The sequence below is a fragment of the Empidonax traillii genome, unplaced genomic scaffold (assembly GCF_003031625.1).
Source record: "Empidonax traillii isolate 1590-97213 ecotype Southwest subspecies unplaced genomic scaffold, ASM303162v1 scaffold55:size2822071, whole genome shotgun sequence".
Lineage (NCBI taxonomy): Eukaryota > Metazoa > Chordata > Aves > Passeriformes > Tyrannidae > Empidonax > Empidonax traillii.
In genome coordinates, this window is record NW_020955248.1 from 1,514,627 (window position 1) to 1,529,406 (window position 14,780).

At 45.7% G+C, this 14,780-nt stretch overlaps 1 protein-coding gene across 1 annotated transcript in view; it reads right to left on the reverse strand.

Moving 5' to 3' along the window:
- Positions 1-8,283, reverse strand: part of CYTH4 (cytohesin 4) — a 17,125-nt gene extending 8,842 nt beyond the window's left edge. The window contains 3 exon segments of the mRNA XM_027879483.1: positions 238-353; positions 2,175-2,257; positions 8,055-8,283. Coding sequence (XP_027735284.1) covers positions 238-353; positions 2,175-2,257; positions 8,055-8,283 — 428 coding nt within the window.
- Positions 8,284-14,780: the final 6,497 nt, after the last annotated feature.

Here is a 14,780-nt window from a genome sequence, read left to right on the forward strand (position 1 = left end):
AAAAGGAAAATCAAACTTAGAATAAAGAACCATGTCATTTCACTCACAAGTAACTTAGTAATAAGTTAGGTAATTAGATATCTTAAGGACAGGTATCTGACTATCCAGAAATAAAGAGAAATCTAAGAGGAGAGAAGGGCATTCCTGGCCTCATTTCCCTATCCTTTTCATGATCCGAATCCCATCAGTGCTTTTGTTTTTTCAACCTCAAAAGAGAGACTGTAAAAAAAGGCATACTCATCTTGTTCCACTTGCCTGGTCTGCTCTCCAGGATTATTGTCTGCCTCTTGCCTCTCTGCATTTTGGAAACGCTCGATCTCTGCAAACACTTCAGCAATCTCCTCCTTCAGTTTCTGCAAAAGAAACATCGGGAGGTTGAAGGCAATGGAGGGAAAAACAGCAGACATACACACAGAGCATGCTTTACTACTTCCCTCAAACACAGGAAAAGAACAGGTCAGATGGTCACAACCAGCCAAGGATATCTATGAAATGGGGACTGCCCTGGGGTGACCCTGTTGGATTCCAGATGAAAACAGTTGGATAGAGGGGCAGAGGAATGTTCTCATGTCTGTTGTCAATCAAGGCTGGAAAAATTAAGATTAGCCAGTGTGGCGAGTGTCAGAGAGCTCGCTCCAGTGTTGATTTCAGTTCCTCAAACAATGTCAGATGCACGAATTCTTCCACTGTACCCCTTTTCTTTGAGCTTTTACTTTGCATAGCCCCGCTACGCATCCAGGAAAGGGGAAGTGGAACCAGTAACTGTGAGGTCAATATGAACCTGAAGTGGCAATACTATGAAACACAGAGTTTTTAGTGTACCTATCGTTCAAATACCATTGAGCAGATACCTGTCTTTAGGGGGAGAAAGAAGAAAGGAGGAGTAAAAAAGGAGCAATTACTGCCAAATTTAAAAAAAAAAAAATCAATTGTGGAATTCACTTTCGTTTGGGCCCATGACAGACCATGGCCTTCTTGGATGGATATTCTGCATTACTAAGGAAATCTCCCCTCCCCTCCCCTCCCCCAGACACCCACCCCAGGTCTTTGTGTTTAAGGATATTGCTAGACATTTTCTGAAAAAATCCCCTGGGGAAAATGTCTCTCATTCTGAGGTAGTCTTTTCACCTAAACTCATTCTGCTCCATTGTACAACACATTGCCTAATGAATTTAGGATTTAAAATATGAGTTTGTGCAGTCTAGCAACATTTCTCTGTCCACAGTGGGCAAAAATATGTAGCATTCCTCTTACAGTGCCCACTGCCTATTCTGAAAATTGAAGAAAGAAGAACCACACTCCAGCAAATGACATGCACATACATTCATAATCTGTTTTGCAAGAGGAGACAAGACACTATTCTGATTTGCAGCAGAAAGAGGGAGTCTGTAGTTTGGCTTAATCCTTTATGACATCTGGACATCTTCATGTTGTGGGAAAATCAGTCTAAGTCCAATGATTCAGTGCAATAAGCTCCCTCAAATGGGAGACCATATTCTATGGTGGTGGAGGCAGAACAGAATGGAAAGTGTACAGTCCCATGCACAACTGGGGTGCAATCTGACTGATTTTGAATCTGTTACTTTCAGACATTTTTAAGAGTCAGTGTAGAAATGTTTGAGTCTGCTAAAAGAAAAGAAGAAAAGAAACTTCAACCACAGAAAGTTGTGTGGAAGGCCCTGCCAACACAACTCTTTGAAAAGGTGGGATCCTTCAGGAAGGACTTGTTAGAGGTCCACAAACAAAACAGAAGTTTGATAAACACAGGATGATGATGCAGGTAACAAGGACTGATATGTCATTAGCAGGTAATCAGTAATTAAAAACAATCATAAATGCTGAGTAAGGTGCCTGCCAGTATGGCAGTGAAATAATATTCATTACCTTAATCCTAAATATGCTATCCCAGGTCATCCCTCCTCATAATTTGACCAGCCTTCCTCAAATATCCCATTAGGGCATCTGATGATTCCTGCAGCAGAGAATTGGATGTACACTGGGGGCAAATAGGCCAGGGCAGCCTGAAGTTGAGAATTCAAGTTGGATTCATGACAGAGAAAACATCTCCAGTGCCAAAGCACTTTTGTGTGGCCTAGACTGTTATGCAAAGATGCTCCTTGGTGAAGACAGATTTTAGAAGGCTTGGCAGACAAGAGAAACAGGATGGTCCTTACCTTAATGTCTTCCAAAAGCCCCTGTTTGTGCTGTCTGATTGTCTCTATTTCAGTCTCTTCAGCCTCGCTCAGGTCAGTTGACTCTGGAAGAATAAAGGTGTCCGTGACAATAGTACTGGGGCCAACACATCACAGAAAAAGCTGCCTCAACCTCTCAGCAGCTACCCTCTCCTAGGGTCATGTCACAGCAACTCGGATTTCTGTGTTTCAACATCTATGCTCCCTGCTCTTGCAGCCACTGGACCTCACTTTCGGCCTGCAAATGGTTCTCGGTCCAGAGCAAGCAGCACAGACCCATACACCCCTCTTTGCAGTCAGATGCTGTGCTGGTAGCCCTCTTATCTAACCCTGCAGCAACCCCTCCGCCTACTCAGGCAATTCTGCTTGCTGTGAGCGCAATGAAGAGGTCTCACGAAATGCTCTCTGGTGGTTTTTATGTCAGTCATCTCTATGTACTGAAAATCTGTGACCTAAACTCTTCACCTACATCCAAACCTGCCGTGAAGAGCTTCATGGATTGATCCACCACAGCTAGGGTCAGACGTGACTTAAGAGAGGTTTTTCAAATCTGAAGGCAGGATCTGGGGGGGATGAAAGCCTTGCTGAAGAAGGAATGTCTTTTGGGAGACTGTTGTTCTTTGGACCGCAGACAACACAGAAATATGAGTAGGCTTTCTTCTAATGTACAGGAAGTTAAACAGATAGCAATAGAGCCAAGGCAACCACAACATGATTCATAAAACACCTAGAACAATTGGGGTGACAGCACTGCTGCTAAATATAATCCAGGTGAAACGTGGCCTCTTCAGCAAGGAGAAGGAGGAGAAGGCTGCAGCCATAGAGAGGAGGCAGAGCAGATGACGAGGCCCCAGGAAAAAAAAAAAAAAGCGCTCACAAAAGGCATTGGAGGTCACCAGTGAAGTGGTAGACAGGGCCCTTGCTGCACCTGAATACTGCAAAACAAAGCTTTCCCAGGAAGCCGTATCAAGTCATTGGATGTCCTGCTTCACTGTTTCATGAGCCAAAATCCCCCGGGCCTCCTGTCTTCCTGGAAAAAGGGGAAGTAGCACCAGTTGCATAGGAAATTCTCTTGGTGTGGATCTCACATGCAAAACAACTGCTATAAATATGACTGGAGGAAAAAGAGGAAGGAAGCAGCCACAACAGACAGAAGGAAAAGGGGACAAGGGCAATCATTTTGGAGTCCGCATGCTTCTTTCCTGTCATGGCCACAATAGCTCAGAAAGATCTGCCTTCTACAATCCTAATCTTTCCCCCATGAGCTATGTTCCTGATACTTTTCTCAGGCTGCAGCCTCTCTTCCTGCTGGTTTCAAACATTGCATTCCCTGGGGAGAGACTGCTGAATCTGTGAGAGTAAAGCACTGGACAAGCAGCCAGCATGAAGCCAGGACTGGGATGGACCCATGTGCCCTCCCAGTCCTGGAAGCAGCCCTTGTGAAGAGCTGAAAGAAGCTGACTGACTGCTGAAGCCAGTCAAAATGGAAGGAAAACCTGTGGCATCCAGAAGCTCACAGCAGCCAAATCTGTATGTGAGAGGAAAACAAACAACCAAGCAAACAAGTATTAAACCAAGCAAGCAACCAAGAAGGCAAACAAAAAATAAACAAACAAAAAGAAACCACAACAAAAACCCCCCATGCAACAGCTAAGCTACTTGTTAGGCAGGCTGCTAACTTCCCTTTAAATGTCAGCCCTGTGCCTCTGAGCAGTGCCTGGGCTCCAGCTTAATTTATGTCTCCCACTGTTCTGGCATCTGCAGGGGATGAGGCCAGCCTCTCAGTCTACCCAGTTTTATCTCTCTCACTCCTGCAGGGGCTTGTAATTGTGGAATCACTGGGGTGATTCCTTGACAAATTACAACTAAGACCTTTTGCCCAGTATTTCTTTCCACGGAAACATCATAGCAGGACATACCTGAGGAAGCTCACCTTCCCCTACCCCATCAGCAAATTCTGTTGTGTGGCTGGTTGCTTTGCTTCAGTTGTAATTTGTCTACTAAAGCAGCCTGAAGCATCTTAAAGAGACATGAGGCTCCCAGAGGACATCATCTCATCCACGTGACCCCCACCAAGATTGTAAATAATGGATTCCCCCCTCCTCCTGAACATCTGAAAACCTCAATCCCAAGTGATTCACCAGTCCAGTTTGTCAGAATGAGAAAAGTGTGGGAAGGAGTGTGTGTGTGTGTGGAGGGTGGGGGACAAAAAGCATTTGAGTCATGGGGAAGGAATTAAAGGGTAAATAAGTAGGAAAGAGTAACATAGTATAGAAAAAAATGGATGTATCAAACTTTCAGGGCAACTTAGACTAAGCTGCAGAGAGGGTCCTTGTTAGGTTTCCTAAGTTTCCCGAATAGCTTAAGTCCTTGATTGCCTTGGAAAATAATTCTGAGGTCAGTGCATGCACATTATTCCTCTGTCCTAATAGAAGGCCTGATGCTCTGCTCAGGGTGTTCTGAGGCCATTCATCAATGTTATTGACCACACTGCAATCAGGGGAAGTGAACACAAAGGGCTTGTTTGGGGAACCATCCACAGACAGGCAGTGAAGGCAGCAGAGGCAGCTGGGCAAGCAGCAGGTGAGTTACTGAGAGCCTTTCCTTCCCTCTGCACGCTGAGAACAAGCTGAGCCAACAGAAGAAGGACAATGAGTGAAGCATCACCTGGCTCACCCTAGACACTTGCAGTGGCAGAGTGAATTCATCCCTAGGGGACTGAGGAACAGCTTCAGCCTTGTCAAAGTCCTCAGTACCACCAAGTTCCACTTCCCTCTAGAGTTGGGTGAGATCAGAGACGAAGCATAGCCCTGGTCAGGGTTCTCTGCACAGGGGGAAATTTCACCCTGGTGAAGAACACATCATGAAAACACCCACACATTTCAGGAGGATACTGCCAGCCAAACCAATGCTGAAGTTTCACAGTTCAGACATAAAAAAAAGAATGTCTGGCATCCTCTCCAGAGAGAACATGAAGTTGCTGCTTGGAATTTATTTTCAGAGAGCAAATGTTGAAAGGAAGGTGCATCAGCATCACGTTTGTTGTTCTTACACCTGCTCTTGAGGTTGTTTCCCTGCTCTTAGGGCAGAACCAGAGAGAAAGACCTGCCAATTCCTCATGAACTACCCAGGCTTGTATTTTCAGTGCTGTCACTCAAAACAGTACACAGACTTCAATTCCAGTTGAGGTGACTTATGCCTCCAACCTCCCCATCTGGAGGGCACGTCAGAGTTACCCAAACATCTGGGCAGCATGTGGCCAGCAGAGAGTACTGTGTCTGCTGGTCTCATTTCCCACTGCAAAGGGCTGTGCAGAACCATCCAGACGCTAACTAAGGCTTTCAAACCCAAGCAAAATGATATGAATAGGAAGATAGCTTTTGAAGCACAGAGATAAGTGGGAAGTTGACCATCCAGGAGAGCTGGAAGGATGGACTGCAGAAGCAGTGGGGGAAGGTTACGAAAAATGACTGTATCTGTAACACTGTGGCAAACCATCCATGTGCTACACACCCACAGAACGACAGCAGAGGTTCATCAGGCCCATTTGCAAGGCAGTGTAGGGCTCTGAGTGTAGATACCAAAGAGTTTGGGCTCCTCCACCAGCGGCAACACAAAAGCAGAGCAGCCTGATGGGCACCTTCTGCCAGAAGGAAAAATTTCACCTAAAATTCCTTTTCTTTTTCAATATGGCTGTTGTGTCATCTGCAGTACAGACCACCACCTCCACAACCAGGTACCAGGCTGATGACAGGAAGTCTTCCAGCTCCTCAATTCCCTCCAACCCTGTCTCTTTCCTGCAGCCACTCCACAGTTCTCTTCCATCTTGTGTCAGAAGAAATTCAACATAGATGCCAACAGGTTTAATTTGCACATTTCAGTTATGGGGGAAAAGTGTAAAGGAGAATTTATGTTGCCTCCTGGTCCCCTTATCCCATATGAAAACTTATCAGGGTAGCTTCCAGCCGCTTTTGACTATGGCTCTTACCCCACACATCCCAGCACAGAATACCATGGCACCAGTATGCTCTCCCATGTTTCACACACCCAGCTCAAGGACTGGGCATATGGGCTCTGTGGCCTCGCCCAGACAGTCGTGAGAGGGTTCTGAAGGAATCTGGAAGAGGACATACGCTGCAGGGACAGCAACCTGCCCACAGATATAGGTCATATCACACAGATATGTACCTAACAGGACCATCACACCTCCAGGTAGGAGTGACCCCAGGAAAAAGTGTACATGCACCTCTGACCTTCAGGACAATCAAGCCACAACTCAGCAATTTCAAATGCATTCAGTACCCTAAAGCTCACTGGAAAACTGTCTGGTAGCAGCCTGGGCTCTCAAGGGAGCTCAGCATCAAACAAACCCTCTTTCTCACCCAGCTGTGGAGTGACAGGGTGAGACTAAGCAAAAATATCAGTCAGAGCCAGCACATCTCTCCAGGCATTGCCTGCCTCTGGGCTCTGCCTCTACCAGAACTGAGCAAACCTACATTCTCCCTGAACAGGACCTCACTGTGCTATTGCAGTGTGTATACTCTATTGAAAGTATACTTACTTGAATGTGTAACTTTCAAGATATAATTAACTCCTAACACATAACTTGAGTGAATGACTGTGTCAGACCACCTGTTAGGAGGGAGGCACACCCTAAAATAAACAGCAAAACATGAGTTATCCCTCCTCCTGTCCAGTTTGTCCTGCAGAAGCTTTGTCCACAGTTGCTTTCTGGTGGGGAGGGCTGGGTGATCTGAAGAGACCCACCTTCACCAACATTCCCAGTCAGATGCTGGCAAGAGCTCAGCTCCTATAGGTACCACAAATTTCCCTGACAAGGAAGTGTGTGGTTTGAGTGTGCCCCTTCCTTGGCTACACATCTCAAAGCTAAAATGTGCACAACAGTTGCTGAAACTGGGCACTGTTTCTTGCTTTCGCTCTCTGCTCCATAACCTATATACAAAAGCCTGATAGGACAGAGTCAGATCAGGAAGGGCCATTGCAAGGTGTTCCTTTTTCTTCCTGGCCCTTGTTCAGTCTATTGCCATTCAGCTCACCCTCTCTGGTGGCTTTGCACAGACACACGCTCAGAGCTTCCTCAGCCAGAGGCTAGAAGTGTTCAGCCTAGAAGTGTGCCTTTCCCTGCTGAATCCCAAACACTTTTCCTATCACCTGTCAAAGCACAAAATAAAACCTAAGAACTCTCTCAGTTCCCTGACTTATCTCCCCCCACCCACATCTGCCCATCGAGATTATTTCAGGACCAGGCAGGCCCACCTGCAGGTCACTTGGAGTTTGTAGGATCCTAATACAGTTATTTACCTTTAACATGGACATAAGCAAGAGATGCCCCAGTACCAAAAGCCTTGCAAGAGTGTTGCACTGGGATATCCAACTGCATGAGAGGCTCTGCAGAGGCAAGCCAGCTCCTGGAATCTGCAGGGAAATACCACTTTGGAACTTGCAAGCTGTGCCAGAGTTGCATGAAGAAAAGCCAAAGCTTACAAGTATTCATCCTAAGTGTTATATACACCCTTGATACCCCTGAGTCAGTTCCCAGCTCAGTCCAGGATCACCAGCCCAAGGGATCCTGGTAGTAGACACTCTTAGCACAAAAACCATTTGAATCAGTGGGAACTTTTTTCCCAGTGTGAAAGGAGAGCAAGTAAAAAGAAACCCATGCCTAATCCTGAAGGCTGACAAACAATTTACTGTATCCCCAGGGATCTTTCAGCATCTCATTCTTCCAGCCACCAGCCACAGAATCCACTCCAGCTGCAGGGATTTCATGGCGTGCTCTACTCAGTCAAACTGAGTGCACAGCCCTCACCCAAAAAAAGATACACAATGGTCAAGGCTTACCAGCAGGACAAAAGTCCATCCTGAAGAGTGAGATATATTTTCAACACAAATGTGTTTCAACTGGGTTGAAAATGTGAGGGTTTTGTTCGTCCTTGCCTTCTGCTTGTTCAGATGCTTCACAGAACTGAAACAACTTGGAGCCAGTGACCAAGACCGCAGCAGAATTATGGGGGGCGGGTTGCCCTGAGACTCCTCCCTTCCTCTCCCTGTCCCTTTGATCACATGTCATGAGCTTGCCTCAGAGAAGGAAACTGTACGTGCATACTTCTATGAGCTAACAGGGGCTCACTGGCTACTTCTGAAATATAAATGCACAGAAGCATTTCCGTCCCAGCAGCTTTTTGGGAATCTCTCTTTGAGGGGACTAAAATGAGCCATGAGAGGCTGATAGTACTTTGGGGTTTTGTCTCAGATACTCCGAGGAGAGAGAGGGAAAAAAGGAAGTTCTTGATTCAGAAAACCCATCTGACTGGGGAAGTGGTTTCATTCTAAAGGAAAGATTCTTTCTGTGTTAATTCTGCAGCAGGTGGAGGGGGTAGGGATGGGAATGAACACTCTAAAATTGGAGGATGGTTGATAGAGAGGAGAATAAAGCTGTCAGCTTCTTCTCCCTCCCTCAGTGCCCACTAATTCACTAACAAACTGCTTTTCTTGAAAACCTTGTAAGTCAGGATAGAGTGAACAAAGAAGAAATTAAGACCTCTCTCAGGTCTTAATATTCCTCAATATTCTGCTGGTGAGAGAACTGGCATTAGCAGGACTGTTTTGAAGGCATTTGTGCTGCTCTGTTCTACTGTGAGGCAGAGAGGTGCTCTTTCTCCTCCAACTCCTTCACACAGCTCCAGAAGGCTTTATGCTTCCCCTTGAGTTGGTTTTGGTTGCCATGTGATTTATGTGGTAGACCTGTGATGTAGGCAATGTGGGGGAGAAAAAGAAGCATGCAGGAGAGGACTGTGTTAGACCCAGAAGAACTGGTCATTGAATAAATAGGTCAAGGGCAAAATTCAAAACAGGTGTGATGCCCAAACAAGGCCCTTGCCACCTCTAGCAGGAGTGAAGCTGTAGAGGGTCGGCTCCTCTCCATGTATGAGCACTTAACTCTGAAGCACTCAAAATCCTTAGCTCCCTGACCTGCTGCTGTACTCATACTACGCCTTGAGCAGGACAGAAAAAAAACAGGGCCAGACTTCTAGCTACCTTCTTTCCACTAGACAACAAGGTAGAGTTTGCAAGAACATTGCAGAAAAATAAGAAAAGGCCTTTTAACTTGTTATGCAACTGGAGCTAGCATCTGTGTACACTTATCACCATTTAAGAAAGGCTCGCGTGAGGCTGAAGGTCCTTGACTCACTAGGAAAGGAAAAGCTATTAGCTTCCTACACTCCTACTAACTGAGTCTTGTGTGAAGTCCTCTGTAGAGAATAACTGGCCCTTTAAAATGCTTGATGCCTGAACACTCTGGCTAAGGTCCATTGCTCTAGGGCCATTCAACCTCAGAAAGAAAGACACAGATTGCCCTCAGTCTCTTTCCTCTCAGTCTCTTGCATCTGCTCTAACCTGTGGTTATGCTGTAGGTTCACTGCTGTTACTGGAGAGGACAAGCGCTCAGATGGACCTCCAGTGAGGAGTGGGCGATATCCCCACCTGAAAGATGACAAGTGGGGGCAGAAATCCAGAATCAGTTTAAACAGGTAGGGTCACAAACAACCTGTGATCTTTTGGAAAAACAACCTGTGACCTTTTGGAACAGTCAGTGGCAACCATTTAGGACTCACTTTCCATAGTCAGAGTCTGTATTTACAAAGAAGCAACTAGAAACTTATTCAGGAGTGATAAAAAAGAAGGAGAAGAGAATCTTTCTGGATCTTCATTACACCCAGTGTCCATGCTTAAAAGTTATCAGAGGTCTGCCTTGGGGACAGAAATTGCCAAAAGCTCACCCTTTTTAAAGTAAATGTCTATCTCGAGATTCTGGGCCACGTAAGAGGAGAACTCACTGCCCCACAGTCCAGCCCAGAGCCCCAGTCCCTGCACGGGAACTGGGTCTGGTGTATCTCTTCTAGTCCTTTCTCTCTAATCCTTCCTTTCATCACCGTTTTCCACAAAAAAATTGCTTCAGCAGTATTGCAGCTAACATCAGGCAGACACGTCAACCTAAAATACTTGCTTGAAACACCTACTCTTGCCTGCCTCAAAGGTAGGAGACATATATAGGCAGCTTGATCAGGGCTGTTGTTACACGTGTCTGTGGGCAACTCAAACCACAAGCACCCTGCAAATACTGAAATGGATGCCTCTGTGCACTGCAAAGTACTCTCAGCCACTAGAACAGAGGGCAAAACCTACTTCCGTGTCTCTACTCTATATTTGCTTCATCTTTCCAGCTCCTTGATGCTTCGTTCTCACAGCTTTTCCTGCCTGTCTGTTGGAATGTCTGACTGCCCTGTTTTGAGACCTTACTATCATTTCAGTTCGATGATCCACTACTTGCATTCCCCTGGTTCTGGTAGCCTTGCTGATAACAGTGGCTGGCCTTGACATCCTTTAAATGCTTTCAGTTATTTCAACCAGAGGAGTCTGAATGAGAAACATACATTTTAAAAACTGCATAAGTCTCTTTCATGTAAAAATGGAACAGCTGTGAGATGTTTTCTCATGAAGGTACACAACAGAGACAGTATCGTACAACTAAGCTAAGCCTAGAGCATCTCCCATTCTTTCCAAAGTGCAGGGTTCAAGTATGTCTCCCTCCCCAGGTCGTTAGTTCCCTGCTGATTCACATGGTGGGAAAACTAGTTTGATTCCAGGCTTACCCTGGAGAAAAACAACCAGCTCCTCTCTTGAGGAAACCTAGAACCAGATGAGAAGTCAGTCTGCTTGAGCATCCCAGACCAGCAATATGGATATGTAGTGAGCTCAGGTAGATACCCATACTAACCCAGCCAGCAATATGTCTGGAAATACCCTTAAGGTAAGTAACACATGTTCTGTGGTTGTGGCATGAAAAGGCAATGAATGGGCTACAAAACAGCTCTTGTTATTTCAAGTGAAAACGGGGCGGGGAGGGGGGCACAGGGCGGGTGAAACCAATGGAAAATGCAATGACAGAGAGAATGAGAGTGAAGGAAGGAATGAAGGAGCCTTTTGGAACAGGATCAGGAAGAAACAGACCCCCGGAAATCAGCACTTCTGATACAGGGCTGGGGGTAGATCTCGTACTTTCTTCTGCCACTGCACATCCTTCCCAGCTGTGGTTATCTCAGGCTGGGGCTGTGCAGACAAAAGGTGAGAGTGTGTGCAGTGGTGCAGCAGTTGTCATCTCATCAAGCACGGTCAGATTAGACAGAGTGCTGCAGATCAATACTCCAGGCTGCTCCCTGTGTCTCCTGTGCCAGGGGCCAGTTTTTCTCCCCACATGTTCTCTGACTGTACAGAGATACAAATTTGAGCTGGAAATACCTGTTGCTCTGGTGTTCACAAAGGAAAATATCAAACCAACAATGTGAGTGCACTTTTCCACTACCTTGTACAGGCTTAAAATAATTTTATGAACAAAAAAAATATAAATATTTCTTACTACTTTCAAGGGGATAAAGACAGTGACAAAGTGCCACGTATTTTTCTGTGCTGAACATGTTAACTCTACTCCCACAACTATCCACACAGAAACAAAGTACAGGTCTGTACAAATTCAATAGCCCCTTCAGGAGGTTTAGGCTGCCATTCAGGTTGGGTATAGGGACTGGAGTCTATTTAAAAGGTAGAAAAATGGTAGTTTTAAAAGGCTGCAGGCAAAAAAACCACCCTTCTTATAAAGATTACAGAAGGGTCACTTAGAATCTGATAAACCTGAATGAAGAGCCAGAGGGATTTTTTTGTTGGACTTGGAAGTACAGCAAAACTGAAGGTTTATGCCTTTGAAATAAAATGGTAAAAGGGAAGCACAAAATTTTACTTTGGTAGTTCAGGAAATATTAGTCTTGTAAAACAGAGTAGCTATAGATTTCCTTAGTCCTCTAAACATCTCTTTTCACTTCCTTGATGCAGCCTTCCTAGAAGACACCATCACTTACCAGTAAAAATATGTATTAAGGTAGCAGGCTGGTATCAGTGAGATGGGGTTGTCTCTGTCTGTGAGTAAAATGTGTATGGGAATGGAAGCCCATATCATGATCACTGGGGACCTGCAGAAGTACAGGGAATCAGACAAGGCCAAGCCATAAAAAAATCCAGTATGATACGGGGTTTGTGAACAATTTCTTAGTTGAGGGAAATGCAACTGTGAAACAGCCATCACAAAGACCTTGATGTCCAAAAGTCTGCGCCACGGTCTTCTGCTTACCCAGATACATAATGGAGAAGAGGTGGAGGAGGGGAACCCCTTTCAGTGCTCCAGGTAGGAGAATAGCAGCAGACCTGCTGTTTTGTCCCAAAGCAGGAAGGCTGAGAGCAGTTACTCTGAAGACAGAGGAGCCTGCATAACACAGGGTATCAGGAATGGACCACCTGCCCCTGATTGCAGTAAGGCTGGTCTCCACAAAAGTGCATGAATAAGACAGGTTCAGAACTCAGTAAACACCATTTGCAAGATGAGTTGCTTATGATGGATGTAAATGTAAGTAGTTTGTGTTCAGTGAGACTGGATTGAAAACTTCATTCTTTTTCTAAGCTTCTTCTTGACAGAATGAATTTTGGCTAGAGGGGCCTTTGGTATGGCCATGTCAGAAAATAGACCGGGTATGAAACAACTTTGCAACCTCCCGAACAGGGATTGCAGAACATCATCACCCACTTCAGTTATGATCTGAGCTCTGAAGTTAGGTCAGGCTTTTCAAAGAAGTGTGGCAGCCTGATAAACCGCAGCAGTGAGGGGGGGTGGGAATTTTGGAAAAGAGAAGCAGCAAAGCAAGAACTAAAAGCAGGGGACAGATGGCATGAAGCTGTGTCAATGGGGAAGTGGGAAGGTGCAAAAAGGGAATATTGCAAGTTTGCAGCCCAGTCAGGCTGAAGCAAGCTGCTCTTAACCCTGGTGGGAGCTCAGCGCACAGAGAAAAGTTCTCATGGTCACTCAGGATTGCCTGAGAGAGAGCTCACTTCAAATAGATCCTATCAGGACCCAGGGAAATGAGGATACATGCTGTGACCATGTCTTTTGTGCGCAAAGAAATGAACCTTGTGCTTCCTCCGTGAAAGAATCCTCCCTACTACTCTGTCTGTGCTGAAGGACAAGCCTCCTGCTCAGCTCCTGCCCTCCTGTGCAGGGCTGTGATGTGCAGACACCATTTCTAAAAGACTCCCCCTTACCCTTTGCCCATCATCCTTGAAGAGGCAGAACACCAGAGAAAGAGAGGGAGAGATACGTGATCCTCGCTGTTTTAGGTCCTTGTGGGGGGAAAAATGGTATCATGCATTTCCTCCCTTGTGACCCAGCTCAGGACCCTGAAAAGACAGTAAAACTGTCTCACTGAGCAATTCTTTCCTGTAAGTGTCTCCCTCAAACTCAGGGAAGGGAATAAGAAACCCTAAATGTGTGCCTGCCTTCCCTCAGCCCCACTGCGCATGAAGAAGGAAACTCATGTCAAGAGCACCTCTTGGTGGTGTAAGAGGACATCAAAGCAGCAGCAGCAACAGATTTATATGTGCTCGTTTTGGGGTTATGGACCTCCTTTCTGCACCTTCCTTCTTTTTTCTGCAGCATGTACAAATGAGAGATTTTAATGCAGCAGGTGCCAGTTGTTCTCAGAGTTATTACTATATATGCTATTTGAATGTAATAGCCCTTCCTTAAAAATTTAAATATGATGGAAAGAAACATCCTAGAAGCTTTTATGTAGATCCCTATTGTTCCCCTACAGAGGCACTGTGGAGGAAGGATTCCCAGCACAGACCTCTGACTGGACAAGAACTGACTATCCATAGTGGTTGCAGGGAATCATCTTCCAAAAGTAATTTACCCAGAAATGGATTCTTGCCAGGACTTCCACAGCTCATTGTTGGCCATGCAGAATTTACAGTGTCTTTGGCATGGGGCTTACCTGAACTTGGGTTCTCCACAACAATCCCTCCTCCCTGACCAATTTAACTGGTTTTCTTCTTCTCCAGTCTCTTACACACTGCCAGTCCCATAAGCCAATGTGCTAGACAACAAGAACAGAAGCATACACTAGCATTCAGCAGGTCCTTGTTCATCCCTGCTACCAGGTTCTATTGTGCCAATGGTCAGTTTTCCATCCAGTCTGCCTTAGTTTGAATCCCATCCCTAGCACTGTCAAATGACTTGCTCTCTCCCAGGTAAGACTCAGTGTATTCTCCAGCTCTCCCCAGCTCCTTTCCCCTCAGTTGCCATCCTTCTCACTCCAGGTGTTTTCTTTTCTTCCTGCCTGCTTCTTCCCAGACACATGAGATTTACTGAAAACCTTCAGAGAAAATATATGGGGAAAACGAAACTGTTCCTTTGGAGAAGCTGATTCCAACTGCAGTATTACGAGAAAGGGGTTAAGTTGCTGATTGCCTGTCCCAGGCTGCTTGCCCAACCTAGAGTTCCCTGAATCTCCAGATACTCCATCAGTTCCAGCTCCCTGAGCCCTCACTTGTCACCCGGATGTCTCCCACAGAGAGCTCTCAATGCGTCTGATTGCCCAGGGAGTTATCATGGCTGTTCTCCATTCTCCAGTAGCATTCTCTAGAACCAGATACATGTGCTTTCTCTTCTGAGTCCCTATCCCC